General features: G+C 36.4%; 1 protein-coding gene across 1 annotated transcript; it reads left to right on the top strand.

Annotated features, from left to right (window-relative positions):
• Positions 1-15,678: 15,678 nt before the first annotated feature.
• PCOAH_00019280 (SICA-like antigen) lies at positions 15,679-19,984 on the top strand (the record flags this gene model as incomplete). Its single annotated transcript, XM_020058737.1, has 7 exons — positions 15,679-15,815; positions 16,019-16,173; positions 16,299-16,390; positions 16,533-17,097; positions 17,279-18,108; positions 18,252-19,187; positions 19,589-19,984. The coding sequence occupies 7 exons, from the start codon at positions 15,679-15,681 to the stop codon at positions 19,982-19,984; spliced, it is 3,111 nt and encodes a 1,036-aa protein (XP_019914234.1).
• Between the last annotated feature and the right edge of the window lie 1,090 nt (positions 19,985-21,074).

Genomic DNA, 21,074 nt, shown 5'->3' with positions numbered 1-21,074 from the left:
TTAGTTCCTGTTCCTGCCCTTCCTACTCCTGCTTCTCCCCTTTTAGGCTGTCTTGTGTGCGCCACAGATCGTACTGTTCCATCTATTGTGGACATCTCCGTCGAATCATATGTTGAGCTGCTTTCTGTGAATGTATCAAAGTTGCGTCCAACTGATCTTCTTCCTCTTCTATTGTTGCTTCTTCTTCCTCCATTTCCATTTGAATGGTTACTAAACCAGGAAGGCCATGGTTTATACTGAAGGGAAAAAAGGTTGTTAGGGTGGAAGGTAGTAGGTGGGTTGTTAGGGGGTGGAAGGAAGTAAGGTTCTATTACTTATATTATATCACTTTTAATTGTAGTGGTAATTGTATTTTATACCTTATATAGTACGTAAGGAACTACCGTTAATCCTAGGGTGCCGAATATAGAGGAGGTGGTTGCTGTGGTGGTGGCTTGACGAACGGCTTCGAGGGAGGTTTGCAATTTCTGCTGCAAGCTGAGAATTTCCTCATCCTTTTGTTCTATTGCTTTGTCTTTAGTTATTAATGCACACTCAGGTATTAATAGCATACCCGTACATTGAGCATTATGGTTTAGATAAGAATCTTCACAATATGGGTCATTTTTTGTTTTACCTTCCCCTTTTGTGCAATATTCCTGCACAGCTTTACATGCATCGGTAATGTTTTGCTTGTATCGGGACCATTTTTCCTTACAGTCAGAGTGGGCACTCTGTAAATAATCCTTTATATTATTATAGCTATTGTTGAAGTCGAATACTTTTTTTCTATTTTGGAAAGTGCTGTGGTCAATAGTGTGGCATATATCTTTACATCCTCCAACTTCATCTTCACATTTTTGCTTTATAACTTCGCAAACGGCCTTAAGGCAACCTGCAAAATTGTCACCCTTATTCGTACTGCTCAGTGTGCTCCATATTTGTTCTCCTACCCAATAATATAAAAAATGCCAACGATCCTTGTAGTATGGATATTGTTTGTATGGTTTCATTCCGGACACGAAGCAGATGGCACCTTCAATTTGGTGAGCAAGTTGTCCCACATTTGCATCTGCACAACATGAAGTCAGCTTGCTCTCTATACTATCAGACCCGCTGTCATCTTGACAGCCATGGGTGTCTCTGTTTTCCTTAAGTGGGCCATAAAAATATAAATATGGAGGTAACCTCTCTGCATCCAGTGGCTAAAAATATAATTCATATAATATATATATATAGATTTAATCCTTACATTTATTATATTATATAGAGAGTACTATATAAATAATATGTATATACCCACATGGAATAAAACATATAATCCGTATTACATTTTCCATAGTTTATGTGTATATGCTTCTTTGTGTAATTTTTTTTGGAAATTCTTCTATATATGTATATATATATTTATACAGAATATATATGTACTTGCATATATATATATTTTCCCACCTTCCACAATATGATTATGAATATGAATATATGGAACAACAAACTTTTAATTCTTCTTCCTTTAATTAGCAGTACACACGGTTCAATTAACAAATTATGATAATACCTTCCTATACATATGTATGTATGTCGAATTATGGCATGTATGTATGACCAATTATGACATATATGTATGTCGAATTATGACATGAATGTATGTCGAATTATTCTCTCTCTTTCCCTCTCCCCTTATTATTAATGTACAAAAGGGAAAAACAGAAAAAAAAAAAAATATATATTTATGAACAATATATATTTATGAGCAAAAAATATATAAGAGCAGCAAAATATATATATAAGAAGCAGAACTAAATGAAAGGAAAGGTCAACCAAAGGGAAGGAAGGGTCTAAGCAGCAAAGGAAGGGAAGAAGGGAGGAAGCAGGAGGGAGGAATTAACATCTACCATAAAATTTCCTCATATCTACTGCATACACTTGTTGTGCTATTAATAATATATTTTTCATGTGACCGTTTAGAGCATGTATGTTATTACATTACACGTTCCTCTTTTATTGCGCACATAATAACACTTCCTGCAGTACATCCCTATTCTTTTCTTCCTCCTTTCAGATTATTTAGTAGTAATAATTCCCTGTTCTTATTTTTTCTATCCAGAGAAGTGTACATTATTCATACATTCATTTATTCATATTAGAAATGTGCTTACTTTTTATATCATTTGAGCCTTTTCTCCCCTTTCTTCTTTTTTATTTAACATTATACTTCATACATATTAATGTGCCCGTTCTCCTTTCTTCCTTTTTGTATTGCATGAAATGTATGTGATGTAGTAGCAATGTAAGAAATATGCATAGAAATAAATGGTGATCGGAGTACTTTTATATTATGATTCCAGTTTTACATTCTGTACTGTTAAATTACACAGAACTGCTTTTATTTTTATGTACATAATAATTATATGTGCCCCTGCATTATTATTATTATACGTTATTGTGTATAGGAAGGAATTCGTCACAGAATATTTAACGTAAGGAAGTAGAATTCATAATCACATTGAGCAAAAAAATAATGTGTTGTATACACATATAAAATAATGAACTTCCCAATACAACCCACCTACCACCATCCCACAGACACTCCCCCCCTTTTTGAGTATAAAATAAAAAGTATTGCAAAGTGCGTAGTGCAGTAGCAAAAACTATGTCATTCTTTGGGGAGTATGTACCATACTTTACTATTACAGTTTAAGTGCATTTTATGTAAAATATTTCCATATTCGTTAGGTATTAACTTTATATAAAGAGTTTCTCCTAAGAGGGTGGTAGTATGTGTGTGTACACTATATACATATATGGACAATCATATGGTAAGGAATACATTGTACACACATAGTACATTTATACATGAACGGTGTATGAACGGCGTATGGATGTGTGAGTGTGCACATATTTCCCACTTATGTATGCAGGTACTACTTATGTATGCACGCACTACTTATGTATGCACGCACTACTTATGTATGCACGCACTACTTATGTATGCACGCACTACTTATGTATAATGACAATATTCGTCTTTTCTATATGAACTACTATATGTCGTTATACATCCTTGGGGGAGAGACATTATATGCCAGCCAAGTATAATTTTTCAGAGTGCGCACATTGCATACACACACCTTACTTCATAATTAATAAAGGTACATATTCTACATGTGACATTATATGCGATGTGATGTTACATGTTCTGATAAGCTATATTCTTTCTTGATCGCCTATTATTATTATTCCCTGCTTCGTTAGACTGTTTAGTACTGTATGGGGAAGAATATACCGTGGTGTTAGAATCTTCTGTTAAGTTCGTTGAACCAAGTGTTGTTGAATTTAATTCTGATGAAAGTTCTGTGGATATGTCGTCAAAGTCGTGTTCAATTGTTGATCTTCTTTTCTTTCTTCTATTGTTATTTCTGTTGCTTCTGCCTCCCATAAAGGAGTCATTTATCCATGAAGGTAAAAGATTATACTGAAAATTGTGAAGGAGAAAGGGAAGAGACGTGGAAATGTGTATTTCCGCTATATATACTTATATATATATATATGAAGGTATATGATAATTGTAGTTATTACTTTATACAATAGGAACGCCATTGTTGGTAATGCTGCTACTCCTAGGATGGAAGAGATGATAGGGGTTGTGATGTTGTTGTTCGTGGTGGTACCCGCTACTCCGGATGTGGAGTCAACTGATGCTGCTCTGTGTTCTTCATGATTTGGTGTAGTTACTACTGAACATTTCAATTTGTCCACTTCACTTAATTGCCCCCCCACTCCTTGGTCAAAAATTTCCCCAAATTCTTTGCAAAATGTATTAGTTTTCCCGGAAAGATGTGCTTTCATGGTCAGGTAAGCAGCAGTAATTTTCTCCAAGTACTTATTGTACGTCTTAGTACAGGGAGTCGTACCACCACCACCCTTTATTTGTTGTTGTATAGTGTCTTTGTCCTTGAGGTAATCAAATAGCAATTTTCGCTGTGTGAAAAATTTCCTGTGATTCTGATTGCATGTAAAGGAGCACTTATGGTCACTTTCACTGCTCCCCATAGCAGTTTTAATTTTTTCCATAGCTTCACTGAATGAGTTCTTCTTACCACCCTTAAGTTCCTTCCATAACATATTTCCCACCCAAAAGTAGAAAAAATCGCAATATTCATTTTTTGGGGGCGCAGGAGGGGTTTTGTCCTCCCCTTTCATATTATATACATAACACAATCCTCCAGCAATTTTTTCTGCGTACTCCTTAATACTCTGAACATCCTCCAATGCACTCCTCATTTGTAGGGGCCATGGACTAATGTTGTCACATAGGCTATAGCCCCCATTGAACATTTTATAGTACTCTGCATATGAAGGTAATTCCTTTAATTTGTTCACCTACCAAAAGGAAAAAGGTAATTGTGCGCAAAATATGTATATATATATGGTTCCATGCATTTTTCCATGTGTACACATGCATGTTCCCATGCATCTTTTCCATGTATTTACACCACGTACCAATTTTATTGAAAAAATATGCACATAAAAAGTGGGTGCTACATATTCATAATTTTCATATGATGTGCACATATATAGCACTTCCATTCCAAGCAAGTGAACGTACCCCTAAAATTCCAGATTCACCCGGCAACTTCTCCCCTTCTATGTCGTCTTTGAGGTCTTCCAGGTCGAAGGGGTCTTCTAGAGGTTCGTCCTCATCCTCTGAACCTTCTTCCGAGTCCTCTTTCTTCTTTTCCTCCTCAGAGACTTCTGCACATTCTAATTTCGGTGGTTGCCCGTCCTTGCTTGTAAAATATGTGTCATATTTTCTCTTAAATGACAAACAAGTTTGGTCCACATCACAGGAAGTACCCATCTGTTCATATGCTTCTTTAGCAGCCTGCCAGTCTGTGTCATACTGTGGCCAACAAGATTGACCACTACTTTCCGATTGTTGTTGTAAAGTTCTGTAGTTATAGTCGAAATCGAACAGTGCTTTACTTTCGTTAAAGAGAGGTTCCCCCATATGATTGTATACATTACTGCATTGCCAATCAGGTTGAAGTTTCGTCAGTAATTCATAAATATCCCCGGTGGCCTGCACATAGTCAAACTTGTTTTCCCCTTTTACTTGATCAATTATCCAATTAAACAGGAAAGGACACCGTTCACTGTAGGGCGGTTGCTCGCTCTTGTCCAATTGGTATGCGTAACAACATGCTCTACGAATGTCGTCCTTATGTTTACCGAAGTATGTATGGTACGACCATATACCTCCTTTTACTTCATTATTACAATTTTTCACAGTATAAGTCTTAGCCTTGCTACTTAATTTATTATATATTTTCACTGAGGGCAATTCGTCCGAATCCCCGTCCTAAGAAAATATATAGAATTGAACATCGAAAAGCGAAGCATGCAAGTGGAATATGCAAGAGAAGTATGCAAATATACACATAAAATCTTCCATTATGTGTACTACGTTCTCTAAACAAATAAGAATTTTTCGTCCTTTTTTTGTATTTGTGTGTTTGTTTGTTCGTTTTTTCCTTACTGTTGGTGGTGACATTTTTTCGTTTTTTTGTAGTGGTATGTTCTACTTCCTTTTTATATATTAGTATATATATAATTATGGTGAAAAATTGTGTTCATTCATTATATTCATTTAAAATGGCTGATTCTTTTTAGAGCAATTTATTATAGAATACAAATTATATGTATTCATTTAAAAGCAATGTAATTTATTATAGAATGCACATTATTCATTATATTTATTTAAAAGCAATTATTTTTCTTTTTTTTTAAAAAGCAATGCAATTATTATTATAGAATACACATTTATTATAGAATGCACATTATATGCATTATTCATTTTTAAAGCAATTTATTTTACTTTTTTTAAAGCAGCAATTTATTATAGAATACACATTATATTGTATTCATTTTTAAAAGCAGCATTTTATTATAGAATACACGTTATATGTATTATTCATTTTTAAAGGGGTTGATGTAGTATGGAAGTAGCAGGAAAAAATTTTACAAATATTGCTTTCTTCTTCCTTTCCCTTCCCTTCTTCCCTTCGCAGTTATTTATTTGACATAATTCTTAACTTTGGGGGAGAAAATTTTCCCATAAGGTATTATTTCTTCTATTTTTTTTTCTCTTTTCTTCATTTATTATTTTATTATTATTATTGTTGCTGTTCTTTCTTTTTTATTGGTTCCTTCTTTTTTTTCTTTAATAAAAAGAACTTTTACTTTAAGTGATATATGTTATTTTAAATAAAGAAGAAAGTGCTTGTTCTAAATAAAGTATGTGTTATTTTAAATGAAGAAGAATAAAGCGGTTGCACATACAAATTTCTTTTGGGGGTTATTGCACTTATATAGAAGTAAAAGTATGAAAGTACAAATTTGTGAAAATTGCGGACGTTTAAAATTTTTTATATTTGTTTCCTTCATTTGCATAATTTGCATAATAGTGAACACATTTGCATAATTATTGATGTTGATGAACGTACACATAATGTTCGTCCACATTTGCATAAATTAATGTTGATAACATACACACACACTGTACATAAACTGCAAGTTACTACAGTTTTCTGAGGGAGGAGGACATTACACATTACATTCAATGTTCCACATTCCACACAATGTGGAGAACACACACATTTTCATAAATTAATGTTGATAACGTACACACTGAGCTGTGTGCGATTTACTATAGTATTCGGAGGGAGAATATTATGTAGGATGGTAACTTATATTCGTCCTTATTTGTTGTCTTTGCCCGTGCCCTTGTTCCCTATTCCTAGAGTTTTTTCCCCTAGGTGGTGGTGGTCTGCTATATATGGTAGAATTGTCTGTTGTTGATGAACCAAGTGTGGAATTTGTTTCTGTTGAATATAGTGTGGAGGTGTCTGTTTCATCATTTGTTAAGGTGTCTTCTTCTGTTATTGTATCAAAATGACGGTCAACTGATCTTCCTTTTCTTCTGCTCCTTCCTCTTCCAAATTGTGAACGTAACAAAGATGGTAAGGAAGTATGCTGAAAGAAAAGAAGGGATGGTGTAAAAGTGTGTATTTTATATATATATGTGTATATATATACATATAAGTGCATATATGTGTGTATGTACATGTACAACACATATATATTTTTTTTTTTTCGCAGTTATAACTGTAATGGACAATTGTAATGGTAATTGTGTAATTGTTGTTATTATTATTATTATTATTATTATTATTATTATTATTATTATTATTATTATTATTATTATTATTATTATTATTATTATTATTATTATTATTATTATTATTATTATTATTATTATTATTATTATTATTATTATTATTATTATTATTATTATTATTATTATTATTATTATTATTATTCTAATGATTACTTTATATAGAAGAAGGGAAGTGATAGCGGCGCCAATTCCTAGGGCTGTAGCGGTTGAAGACATGGCAGGGATAGCAACACCACCACCTGCTGAATGAACATGGTGGCTATCCTGAACTTGCACAGGTCCAGATTCAGATTCCGGTTTACTCACTTCGTTACATATAAAATTTGATTTTCCTATTAGAACGAGGTTCTTATTTTTTTCTCTAAAATCTTTACAACACTGATCTCCCCTATCACCAGTACACATACTGTCCATTTTATTATATGCTGTATGAACTTTTTCCATATAATCCTTATATCCTTGACTACAGGAATTGCTACTGTCGTCCCATTTTTTCCGTATAGCATCATTGTCTTGGAGAAAGTCGAATAATATTTTACTATTCTTAAAAAGGTCTTCGTCCATATTGCTGTATATATACTTGCAGTCCCATGGGGGGTCAAGTGACTTCAGTAAATTATAAACTGACGTGGTGGCCTCAGAATATTGATCACCACTTAAACTTTTTTTTATTTTATCAATTATCCAATAATAGAGATAATCGCAGCGCCTCATATAGTATAATGGTTCTCCCTCCTCTGTGCCGCTCATCTGGGTTGCGTAACAGTAGGCATTCTGAATGTTGTCTTTATATGATGTGAAATATTGATGCTTCCACCATCCACCTTGTTCCATTTTACTGGTATCACAACCAGCATAACTTGCACTTCCGTCAAATTTTTTATACATTACTCTGGAAGGTAGTTCACCTACCTTCTGCTGGTCCTGTAAATATAAATGTTTTTTAGGGAAGTTTATATGTATGCTCCCACGTTCCCATTATACCATAAATAAGGAGTTATGTATATAATATTTACACATACACCTTAAAAAAAGTAACCAACCTGCAGTGATTTTGCCATTTTTTCCTTTATTTGTATATGTACATTATTTAGTGTATGTTTAATTTGAATTTATATGTTAAAAGGTTGTTGTGTGGGTTGTTGTTCTTCCCTATATATATATTCATATAAAATGAATACGTAAGAATTTCGTACAAGTTCGAATTATTATGAAGCCTATATTGCAAAATTCACTTCCTCCCCAGCAAGTAATACATTACTTAACACCTGAATTATATCAAATATACATATGTATCAAGATCACTGCATGTATATGTGTATCCCAGCAGTAAGAACATATAAAAAGAAAAATAATAAGCAAAACAAAGGAGAAAAAAAAATCAGGAATTCCCCATACGTTCTTCATCCATTCATTGTAACGTTCCGCGATGCGTAATTATTCGGAACAACACATTATATTAATAATCAATTTCCTTAATTATTTTGTACATAAAGGTGCACATTTCTTTTGAATACCTCAAATATAATATGCACATTTGCGTTAGGTGAGCACTATATACCTTTCCAATCTTCTTTCGTTTTTTTTTAATGTAGATTATATTCTATTATATACTAATGTGTACCCTGTTCTCCTTTTTTTCTATTATTTTTTTAATTCTTATTTATTTTTTTACAGGTTGTTATTTTTTACTTTTTTCCTTTTACACGTATGATATTTTTATAAATTTTTTTCTTCCTTCCTGGCTCTTTTATTCTTAATACATAAATACATTTTTTTTTTGAAAAGAGGTAAGAATTTTTTTTTCTTTTCTCTTTTTTTATTCGCACCCTCTTCGTTTGGGGGGTATATTCTTTCCTTTCGCTTTCCTTTCCTTCCTTCTTAGACATTCTTTTCCCTCTTCTTTCCCTTCATGCAGAGTTATTAATACATACAAATGTAGGAACAAAAGAAGGAAAAAGAACGAAAGGAAGGAAAAAAAAAAAGAAAGTAAGGGGTGAAAGAAGGAAGAAAGTGTCTCTTTTTTTTTTTTTTTCCTGCACTGTATATAAATTGTGTTCACGGTGTTATTTATGCGTCCCCTCCCCCTCTTGAGGGAGGGGGCACACACCCATTCCATATTCCAAATGAGTGTTACATTCCACAATGTGTTATACAACGACGGTGTTACATGCGACCATAACCTACATTCTGGCGGCCGAGTGTATTACTATTTGTTCTTCTAGCGGATGCCCTTCCTTCTCCTTCTCTTGTCACTTGTCTTGTGCGCGCAGGAGAACGTACTGTGGTGGAATCATCCACTCTTGCGGAGCCCAATATGGAATCGTTCTCTGTTGAAATGCTTTCCGTTAATGTATCGAATTCGTGTTCAGCTGATCTTCTCCTTCTATTACCTCTTCTTCCGCTCCTTCCATTTCCAGAAGAATGGTTACCAAACCAAGAAGACCATGGTTTATACTGAAGGGAAGGAATGTTATTAGGGGTGTTAGGGGTGGAAGGAACGCGTTTAAGGAGGAACGAAGGAAAGATTGTCTAAGGGGAAGGAAAGGAAAGTGGTCTAAGGAGGGAAGGAAGGGGTCTAAGTAGGAAGGGAAGGTCGTTAGGGGTGGTTGGTGGGAGGAATGGTTGTTAGGTGTTTGGGGTGGAAAGAAGGTTGTTAGGTTGTAGGGTGGTAGATGGGTTGTTAGTGTTGTTAGGGTGGTTGGTGGTAGGTGGGTTGTTAGTGTTGTTAGGGTGGTTGGTGGTAGGTGGGTTGTTAGTGTTGTTAGGGTGGTTGGTGGTAGGTGGGTTGTTAGTGTTGTTAGGGTGGTTGGTGGTAGGTGGGTTGTTAGTGTTGTTAGGGTGGTGGTTGGTAGTAGGTGGGTTTTTAGGGGTGGTTCTAGGGTGGAAGGAAAGGTTGTTAGGTGGTAGATGGGTTGTTAGGAGGGTGGTAGGTGGTAGGGTGTAAGGAAGGAAAGGGTGTAAGGAAGGAAAGGGTGTAAGGAAGGAAGGGTGTAAGGAAGGAAGGGTGTCAGGAAGGAAGGGTGTAAGGAAGGAAGATTGTTAGGTGGTAGGGTGATAGGTGGAAGGAAAGGAAAGGAGAATCTAAGGATGAAGGATAAGAGAGTCTACGGAAGGAAGGAAAAGATGGTTTACGGAAGGAAGGAAAGGAGGGTCTAAGGAATGAAGGAAAGGAGGGTCTAGGGAATGAAGGAAAGGAGGGTCTAAGGAATGAAGGAAAGGAGGGTCTAAGGAATGAAGGAAAGGAGGGTCTAAGGAATGAAGGAAAGGAGGATCTAGGGAGAAGGAAGGAAAGGAAGGGTTAGGTACTATTATTTATATTTCACAACTATTGTTTTAGTTCTTACCTTATATGCGAGGAAAAGGAGTGGGGGTAATTCTAGTAGGGCTAAGGTACCAAAAGCAGAAGAAATGGAGGAAGCAGTACCCGCTTTACTTACAGCTTCTTCTGCTGCAATGGATGCTGCTTTTGCTGCTTGTTGTGCTGCTTCTTTTTCCTGTTCTGCCTGCTTTGTTTTCTGTTGTGCATCTTGTATGGCAGAATTTTTTGTACAGTAAGAATCTAACGCTTTTGCCATACCACAATAGAACTTGTATTTGTTATTATAGTCGTAACAATAGTCACCACCTTCAATATATGTTCTCCCTGCTATGCAACTTTGTCCCGCAGAATCACATGCTCTGGAAACTTCACTCAAGTACTTTGACCAGTTGCCATTACAATCGGTCCAACTGTTGAGTAACATCTTATTTATCTTCTCATGTTCGTAATAATATTCATATACTCTTTTCATTTGGCTGACAACTGTTTTGTTAACATCGCTGTATTTAATTCTACATTTGTCCAAATGAACATCTGTCAGCGTAGTGTGAATTGCAGTCAGAAGTTCTGAAAATGTATGATTATTGCTTAAATACTTCCCATATGTATCTCCTAACCAAAAATAAAAGAAGAGACAAGGTTCTTTATTTTTGTACTGATTCGGTTGCCCATTCTGTGTAGATGCGTAACAATAAGCCTTTGCGATTTTTTCAGCGTCATTAATAATTTGATCACAGCCCTTGAAGGTAGTCTGTAATGGAGTCCTTAACTGATTAGGTTGGACACCAGTGCCACTGCAGTTCTGCGTACCACTGTCAAAGTTATTATAGAACTTGTTGTATGAAGTTAAACTCCTTAAAAATTGGTCCTGTACGTACGGAATTGAGCAGAAGGAAGAGTGTGGAATATATATATATATATACATATACATACGTACGTATATATGTGGACACATATTATTCAAATTGCCTCCCCTTTTTGACATAAGGAAGGAATAAAGCGTCTTACGTCAGCCATTTTGTTTACACAAACTCTTGTTTATATTCTTCCTTAAGAATGGTTCACACAATTATGTAATAGCAAAGTATATGAGAATTTTGTTTGTTTGTTCTATGATGATTGGATTGTAAGTGTAGGGGTGAATTTGGAAATTTTCACTTCTTGTTTCTTCAATAATAATAATAATATATATTCCTTAATTCCTTGAACAATAGTAATATACCACATACACAAATGTGTACATCAAAATCATTACATATGTACATATATATATTAAGGTAAAAAAATATATAAAGAATTAAGCCCAAAAGAAGAAAAAAAGTACTCCTCCTAATTTTTTTTTAATCCATATATATATATATGTTGTATACAGTTCATCTATATTCATATGTGCAGTTCTTATATATATGTACAAGGAGGAACGTTCCACCCCTTCCTTTCCCTTCCCCTTTCCTGAATGTGTATATTCATAAATGTACTGTGAACAGGGTAAATTTATATGAAATAAATGAAAAGAAACGTATGTAATAATACAAAGGATATTTGCATTAATTATGCATACAAGGGAGAAATGTATGCATCCTTATAGTATATGCTTGACAGTACATCCTCCCCTCTTCTCTTCTGTTTATGTGATTGTTCTGTAATAATAAATTGTTTTTTTCTTCCTTTTTTTTTTTTATATTTAACATTATCTCAAAAAAAAAAAAAAAAAAACGGGTAGTAATTTTTTAGTGTATACATGTATAAAAAAATTCCACTGTTAAAAATGTGCATAATAATTTGCTGCTCCTCCACCTTCCATTACACCGTCAGAAGAAGTGTGTGACGTACTATGGAGAGTGTGGGGGGATGGGGTGTTATATTCTCTTTTTTTTTTTTTCTCATAAAAGGGAATATGATGATTAAGGATGTTAATACATAAATTGTATAGAATAGAACTAAAAACCATGTTGTTTTTATTTCAAATTACCACATAACTTTGGCATAAATTAGTATTATGTACATTATAATTACTTCCTTTAAAAATATATTTTTACACACACGCTCAAAAAAGAAAAAAGAAAGAAGCAAACAAAAAAAAAAGGAAGAAAAACAAACCAGCAAAATGATGGCACGTCCTTTAAAATATTTCATACTCATCTCCGTTTTGTGCCAGTGGGTACAATATAACCCTAACCACCACCATCACCATGTAAGATAGAAGCTGCTCCTGCTGTTAAATTTTTTTTAATGTGCGCCTATATTTATTATAAATAAACTCCTATTCTCCTTATTAAAAATTGAAAAAAGAAAAATAGAAAAGGAAAAGAGAAAAAAAAAAAATTCCACCACCCCTAACAACGCACATAACACCAACCATCTAATAACCTTCTTTTTTTTAGGTAACTGCTATAAGCACATCGTCAAAGAAAGGAAGTGCCAGTGTGGCAGGAACTCAACAGGGGAAGGAAAAAAGTACCACCTTGGGAACCTCCCCCTTTGGCGCCAACACCTTAGGTGGTGGTGTAAAAACACAATTAAAACAAGAAAGTGGTGTAAAAACATCACTAAAATCCAAGTGGAATGATGATGATGGTACATCAAACAACAACAACGACGATGACAACGTCCCTTTACCGAAGGAAAGAATAGACAGCCTCTTTGATCAGAACGATAAAAATTTATTTCATCGACTCCATGCAGCAAGAAGTGGTAACAGTTGTAAAAATGGATGTCCCAAAATGGATAATGAGGATTCTTCCTATCACTCCTTTTGGAAGAACCGTCTCCGTTGCGTTGCAATAGACCGCTTTTTGGACAACAGTTCCTGCTCCATGGACAGTTCCATGGAAAGTGTTACTTCCCTATCAACAAACAGCAGCAGCAGCAGCCGTTGCCGCACCATGGACAGTTCCATGGATAGTCTCTTTGAGGAGCGAAGTGATGACTATCATTATGATGACTATCATCCAACACCACATATAAAAAATAAAGCACAAAAAAATGAAAGAAGAATAGGGGTATTTCAACCCATGAACATTCGACCTAGGGGATGTCGACCTAGAGGGTTTTTTAATAAATTGTTATATATTATAAAAAGAAGATTATGGACAAGAAAAGGGGAAGCATTATTGTCACAGTTCTTGTCATCACCTCTCGTATTGACCATTTCCATTTTATATGTATTCGCTTTGTGTTGTGTCGGTTTGATTGTGACCCTTTCTATAGGCAGTCCATCACCACCATACTCGTGGCCCCTTTGTGGTTTTGCTGTTGTTGCTTTTATGGTATGTATTCTTTTGAGCGTAAAATTAGGTACAAATTGGAACGCGTAAGGAATCGTTACAAAACTGCTACAAATAGCTACAAAAAATTTTAGTAATCTTTACGGACCGCGTTGCACCGAGTCTGACCGCTACGGAACCGTGTCGAACCCCACTCAACAGTATTGAACCTTTGCTTGGGGTGGAAGGAGAACCGTTGTTAGGGGTGGAAGGAAGGGTTGTTAGCGGTGGTATGGCGAAAGGAAGGTTGTTAGTGGTGGTAGGTGAGTTGTTAGGTGGTAGGTGAGTTGTTAGGTGGTAGGTGAGTTGTTAGGTGGTAGGTGGGTTGTTAGTGGTGGTAGGTGAGTTGTTAGGTGGTAGGTGGGTTGTTAGGGTTGTAGCAGGAGGGTTCTTAGGGGTGTTTGATGCAAGTAAGGAACGCTGTTGGGGGTGGAAGGAAGGTTGTTAGGTGGGTGGTAGGTGGGTTGTTAGGTGGTAGGGTGGTTGTGGGGTGGTTACGGGTGGTAGGTGGAAGGAAGGTTCCTAGGGGTGGTTGGGTGGAAGGAAGGTTCCTAGGGGTGGTTGGGTGGAAGGATGTATGTTGGGGGAGTCCCGCACGATGGTGCACCTATGGAGGAGTGTTAGGGCGGTAGGTGGGTTATTAGGTGGTACGTGTGCAGAAGGGTTCACCTGAGAGGAGTGTTAAGGGAGAAAAGAAGGAAGGCCACTTCCTTTATGGAGAACAAAAAAAAAAAAAAAAAAAAAATTGAAGGAAGGGAAGAAGGTGTGCAGCGGGGTGCAGATTTGGGTGTTAGGGGTGGAAGGAAGGGGTGTTAGTTTATTGAGGATGGTAGAATGAAGGGGTGTAAGGATGTAGAGGTAGGGTGTAAAGGTATTAGAATAAACAGTTGTTAGGCGTGTGAGGGGTAGGGTGTAAGGGTATTAGAGTGAAGGATTTTAGGGGTATTAGAATGATGTTGTTAGGGTTGAATGAAAGAAGGTCACTTCGTTTAGGGAGGGGTACACCCAACGTGTGTAGAAAAAAAAAAGTAGAAAAGAGGAGAAAGAAGGTTTAGGTAAAGGAAAGAAGGTTAAGGAAGAAGAAAAACAAGATTTAGGTAAAAAAAGAGAAGATTTAAGTAAAAAAGGAAGATTTAAAAAGAAAAAGAAGATTAAAAAAAAAGTGTAAGGAAGGAATTATTAAGGAAGAAGAAAAAAGAAAATTTTAAGGTGTAATGAAGAAAGTATGTTGAAGAAGGTGTGCAGAGGGGTGCAGGTACGCATTTTAGGGTGACGGGAACGTTGCTCTTCTTTTTTTTTAATGAAGAAAAAAGAAAAAAAGTATAAAAAAAAATAAAAGAAAAAAAGATGAAAAACAAAGAAAACAAAAAAAAAAAAAAAGGAAGGGAGGAAGGTGTGCAGCGGAGTGCACATTTGGGTGTTAGGGGTGGAAGGTGTAAAGAAGGAAGGTGGTGCTAGATTGTTATGGGGTGGAAGGATGATTCTTAGGGTGGAGGGAGGAAGGCAAGGTTGTTTGGGTGGCGGTTGGTGGAAGGAATGTTGTTAGGGGTGTTGGGGGTGGTAGGTGGGTTGAAGGGGTCTTAGGGGTGGAAGGAAGGTTGTTTTCTCTTCCTTTAGGAAGAAGAAGAAGAAGAAAAAAAAAAAAAAAAAAGAAGAAAAAAAAAAAGTATTCTCAGAAGAAAAGGACGTAAGGAATGAATGTATGCGTACTTTCTGTTGTACACACATGTATGGATACTTAGTGAAATACAATTTTCCATTTAGTAAGTAACAATTCCATTCATTGAATAAATAGTGATTAAAGAAAAAAAAAAAGAAAAAAATGGCTGCACAGGAGAAGAGTAAATTGGAACAACAAACACATCTTCCGAATGAAGCGGAGGATGGTGTGCCTCGTCCACGACGTGCACGTCGTGCAGCGGATGGTGCAGAAAACGAGGAGAATAGCAAAGTTCTTCGACGTCGAAAGAGAGACACTTTCTGGATTCTCACGCCAGGACACAACGAAGTAATAGTAAAGCATGATTCAGATGGCAGGTATAGTTACGATTACTTATTTATGTGTGTGTGTGTGTGTTCCTATACACACACACAAATGTATACATGCTTTCAAAAAAAATTAATCGTATAAAAAAAAAAAAAATAAAGAAAGAAAGAAAGAAAAGAAGAAAAAAAATGTACTCTTATGTTCTCTTATCTCTCTTCCTATAGGCAAATTGAAGATGGTAAACATGATTTAGTTGTGGAATTCAGTACAAGGGGGGACCCCAACTACCACCTAACATCACTCCTTCCTACCTCCAACCACCCACCTAACACAACCTTCCTTCCACCTACCATAACCACCACCACTACCATAAAAGGGGGTTGGTGGGTTGTTAGAGGTGGTAGGTGGATAACCACCACCCGACTGTACCACCATTTTACCATTCTTCCATTACCTTAGTACTATTTATTCCTATTTCCACTTTTGTTCCCCCTTTTCATACAGATATTACCTGTGGCAAGATTGACCTGCAGAACCGCTTAAAGGAAGTAATAGAGAAGTGGCATGGACACAAAAAAAATTCACAAAAAGACTGGGTAAGGATTGTTACCATTTATTACCTTTAGAGGTAGCACAAATAGACATGAAGAAATGTATATTATTGAAACGAAGAATGAATGAACGTTCCGTGTAGGTATTAAATATATGTACATGTTCCATCCTTTCTTCTCATGATAGGGTCAAGTGTGGGAAGAAATCCTGCAAATGGTCGAGCCACTCTCTAACGACATATCTAAATATAAATCAAGTATGGAATCCCATTGTAATGGTCCTAAGAAAAAAGGGACCATATGGACAGAAGCAGATAGCAATGCTTGTATGCTCATCACTGCAGGATTAAAGCATATCTACGAAATTAAAGAGGATTCAAGTCCTGGTAATCCAGGTGGAGATGGTAAGAAGAATAATAGAACCTTCAAGGCCACTGCGGCATGTATCATATTAAATGAACTCATTAATAAATTACAAGAAAAGGCTAATTCCTGTACCCAGAAGGTAAGCATAAAGGAAGGCATAAGTAAAGCATTCAGTGTCAGCGCACAAATTAAGGAAACAACTCCATGCAAGAGTGATAAGGATTGTTTTGAGTGCAAACAGTTGGATTATTCAAACTGTAAAATGGGCAATGAAAAAGTGAGAGAGAAGTTAAAGGACAAAATAGATAGCGACGCAGAAATAAAGAAAGCATTGGAAGACATATATCCACCTTCCAACCCCTCATCCACCTCCTCCTCTGGAACAGGTTATACAAAGAAAAAACCCTAGAAGTGAGCAGGGAACGATGAAGGGGAACGAGGAAGGAGAAGGGAAGGAACGAATACCGATGCATTCCTTCATCATCCTTCCTTCCCATCGGAAGTACCTTCCTTCCTTAGATCTCCTTCCTTCATTCCTTAGACCTCCATTTTCTTTCCTCCTTACAGCCACTATTACTGAATGGTTCACAGTATTTTCTAACAAGGTAACAGGAGAAGAGCAAGAGCAGTATGAGGAACTCGGACCCCTGTTAGCTTTATGCAAACCTGATGAAGATCCTGTCCCTAAGGACGGAGTAGACCTGAAGAAATATGGACCATTTTGTGAAATTATGATGAAAAATATAATATTGACGACAGGCGTTCCAAAGCAATATAAAAACGAAAAGGGAAAAACACCATGTGAGAAGAAAGTGAAAAATATTCCCTTATGTGATTTATTAAAAGTATGGATGTGGTATATGCATTGGTTCTGTGTTCCAAAGGAGGTCATAGAACATGTCATTAGGGGTGTGAAAGAAGTAAGGACGGAATTTATTAAGAAAGGTGTGAACTATATGGAATGTGCTTATGATGCTGCATTTAAGATTCCTTACGGAGGCAAAAGGGATAAGTCAGATGAATTGTACGACCTATTTGAAACAAGTACGTTGTATCATAAAATAGAAGCAGATACTAATCAAACTTGGTGCGAAAACAATAAATGGGGATATCGGATCCGTGCGCCAGCAGGTCGAAGTTCTACGCGGGCTGAGGCAGAAACACCTGATCAAGGGGTTTCCCCTGGTGACAACTCAAATAAATTCAATGTAATGGTTAAGAAACTTGAGGAAGTTTTAATACAGGAGGAAACGGCAGCAACCCCAAAGAAAGCAGCAAAGTCACCCTCCCCAGATGGTGTCTGCAAAGATAAACCTAACTTATGTATACGCGCAAAATGTGTAACAGATAAATGGTTTACCATAAGATATCGACAGAATAAAACGAATGAGGATTGGGTAAAGGAAAATTATTGTCCACTAAGATTTAGGCACATTCTAATGAACAGTACTCCTTATATATGAAAGGAAAAGAGAAGGACCGCCATAAATCCTGTGTCTGTATGATTTGTATATATATGTTTCTCCTTTTACTTCTGTAGAAAGCTTTCTGGGGGAAGGATGATCTTGGGAATATATTGAAAGACCTGTCCACTTCTATGACGAATGGGAATGGGGAAGACGAAAAAGAATGTAGAAGCATTGAAGAAAAAGGTGGTACATCGAATGGAGCAAATAAGAGGGCATGTAATTACATTGTTAAAGGTTTAAAATATATGTACGGTATTGACTTGTCTCATGAACCGGGAAGTGAGGATCACCCTTATCTGAACCAAGAATTTCAACAAACCATGGCATGTCTTTTATTAAATGCATTCGCAAAACAAATGGACGATAAGTGTCCTAACACGAAGGACAGCATAAAAAAGGCCTTCGGATTCATGAAACAAATTAAAGATGAAAAATGCGAGAAAACCTACCCATGTGTTGATTGCAAATGGGAAGAAGAAAACTATAAAACTTGCATGGTAGGAGAACAGCAATTGGGGTCCAAGTTGAAAGAACTATTCGACAACAATAGCAAAAAAGATGAAATAGATCAAACTCTAACTAATATAAGTAATCTATGTAACCAACCACCTGCTGCTCCACCAGGCAGTAAAGGTAGAAGGGACGAAACAGCGGAGGAACATGTTCCTCAACACCTTCCACCACCACCACCCCCACCAGATGTTGAAGAAAGTGAGGATGGGGAAGGATCTCCCTCCTCCTCCACTGACGGAGAAGCCCCTTCCTCCCATGCTGAAGAAAAAAAACCACCAGTACCTATACCAGAAAAACCACAACCAACAGCACCTGCACCACCACTCTCACCTAGCGATGGTACAAAAACTAAAAGTGGTCAAAGAAAGGTTGTCCCTGACATTCCTACTGCTTCCAAACTTACTCACAAGCTTAACCCTTCCAACCTTCATCCTTACCTCCCTCTTGCTCCTGCCATGCTAGGCATTTCTATCATGAGCTACTTACTCTGGAAGGTAAAAAAAGAAAAAGAATAAGAAAGAAAAGGGGAAAAAGAAAGGAAAAAAAAATTAACGTGAATGAATCAGTTGGGTGTGTGTGTAGGATTTCGCATTTTAGGGGGTGTATGTGTAAGATTTCGCATTTTAGGGTGTGTATGTATAGGATTCAGCATTTTAGGTGTGTGCGTGTACTATTTCGCATTTTAAGGGTGTGCGTGTACTATTTCGCATTTTAAGGGTGTGTGTGTAGGTTTTTGCATTTTAGGGTGTGTGTGTGTAGAATTTCGCATTTTAGGGTGTGTGTGTAGGATTTCACATTTTAGAGTGTGAAGTAGTAATTACTGTTGCGTGTGAACAAACATTTCACACCCCTATTAAAGAAACATTTTCTCCCTTTTTTCTTTTTTTTTGTTCAGTACTTTGGAATGCTTGGTAAGAGAAGAAAACGTTACAGGAGAGCTTATCAAGTACGTGGTCCATCCTTAGAACAGCAGATTGTTGACCATGTGGACGACCAGGCAGATGGTCCACATGCATATACTTTAGTAAAGGAACAAAAACCGAGATCAACACGAAAAAAAAGAAGGAAAAAACGTTCTGGTCGCCGCATGATTATTGATATTCATTTAGAAGTCTTAAACGAATGTCAAAAAGGGGACCTGCATTCGACGAAAGAAGACTTTTTTGAAATTTTGGTTCAAGAATTCATTGGAAGTGAATTTATAAAGGAGGAAGACTTTGTTCCAAAGGAAGGTGTTCCTAGGGAATGTGATACTAAGGAACAGGTTCTAAGTTCAGATTCCGAGTTTTAGGGTGTAGTAAATACTTTTTTCTTTAATTCTTTTTTTTCGTTTTGTATTAAATTATTTACGTTCATGTGTAATGAATGTAAGGCGGGAAAAAAAAAATAAATTTTCTTACGCACTTCATTTTGATTTGTTTGGTAAAATTTCTTCTTTATTGTAGATTTAAAAAAATGCTTATTCATTTTGTTACAAAAATTTTGAGTTCACAAATATTTTTTTGTTTGTTTTTTAAAATACATGAATATTTTTTTGAAAAGGTCCGCACCTTCCTTTTTTTTTCTACTTTGTGCACCTCTTTTGGGAGTATTGTTTCCTTGATGCAGTTATTTAAACAAGCACACGGAAGGAAGAAAAGAAAGAAATATGAAGAAAAGGAATAAAAAAAAAAGGAAGAAAAAAAGAAAAAGAAATGGAGAAAAAAGAAGGAAAGGGAAAAAAATGGAAATTCCATTTCGCTTATTACACTATGAATTCTGTTTGCGCTTATATATGTTCTTCCCAGCGGGCTTTCCTTTAATGTGTTACATGTTTTGGTAACTAATGTTTTTCCCCCTTCTATTATTTGATCCTGTTCCTGCCCTTCCTGCTCTTCCTTTGGGTTGTCTTGTGTGCGCCACAGAGCGTACTGTAGAATTTTCGGCTACATCTGTTGGACCTATTGTGGAAGTGTCCGTTGAATCGTACGTTAACGTATCGAATTCGTGTGAGGCTGATCTTTTCCTTATTCTTCCTCCATTTCCAGATAAATGATTACCAAACAAAGAAGACCACGGTTTATACTGAACGAAAAGAAGGTTGTTAGGGTGGTTGGTGGGTTGTTAGGTGGTTGGTGGGTTGTTAGGTGGTTGGTGGGTTGTTAGGTGGTTGGTGGAAAGGAAGGTTGTGTTAGCGATGCTTGGTGGAGGGGAAGGTAGTTAGGGGTGGAAGGAAGGTCTAGAACGGAAAGAAAGGGATGTTCTAAGGAAGGAAAGGAGGGTCTAAGGAAGAGGAAGGAAGGATGAGTCTAAGGAACGAAAGGAAAGAAGGTCTAAGGAGGAAGGAAGGATCTAAGGAAGGAATAGAAGGGTCTAAGGAAAGAAGAAGGATGGTCTAAGGA

The sequence above is a fragment of the Plasmodium coatneyi genome, chromosome 7 (genome assembly GCF_001680005.1).
Source record: "Plasmodium coatneyi strain Hackeri chromosome 7, complete sequence".
In the NCBI taxonomy this organism is placed as follows: domain Eukaryota; phylum Apicomplexa; class Aconoidasida; order Haemosporida; family Plasmodiidae; genus Plasmodium; species Plasmodium coatneyi.
Note: the sequence above shows the minus strand (reverse complement) of the source record. Positions and strands in the feature narration are given on the sequence as shown.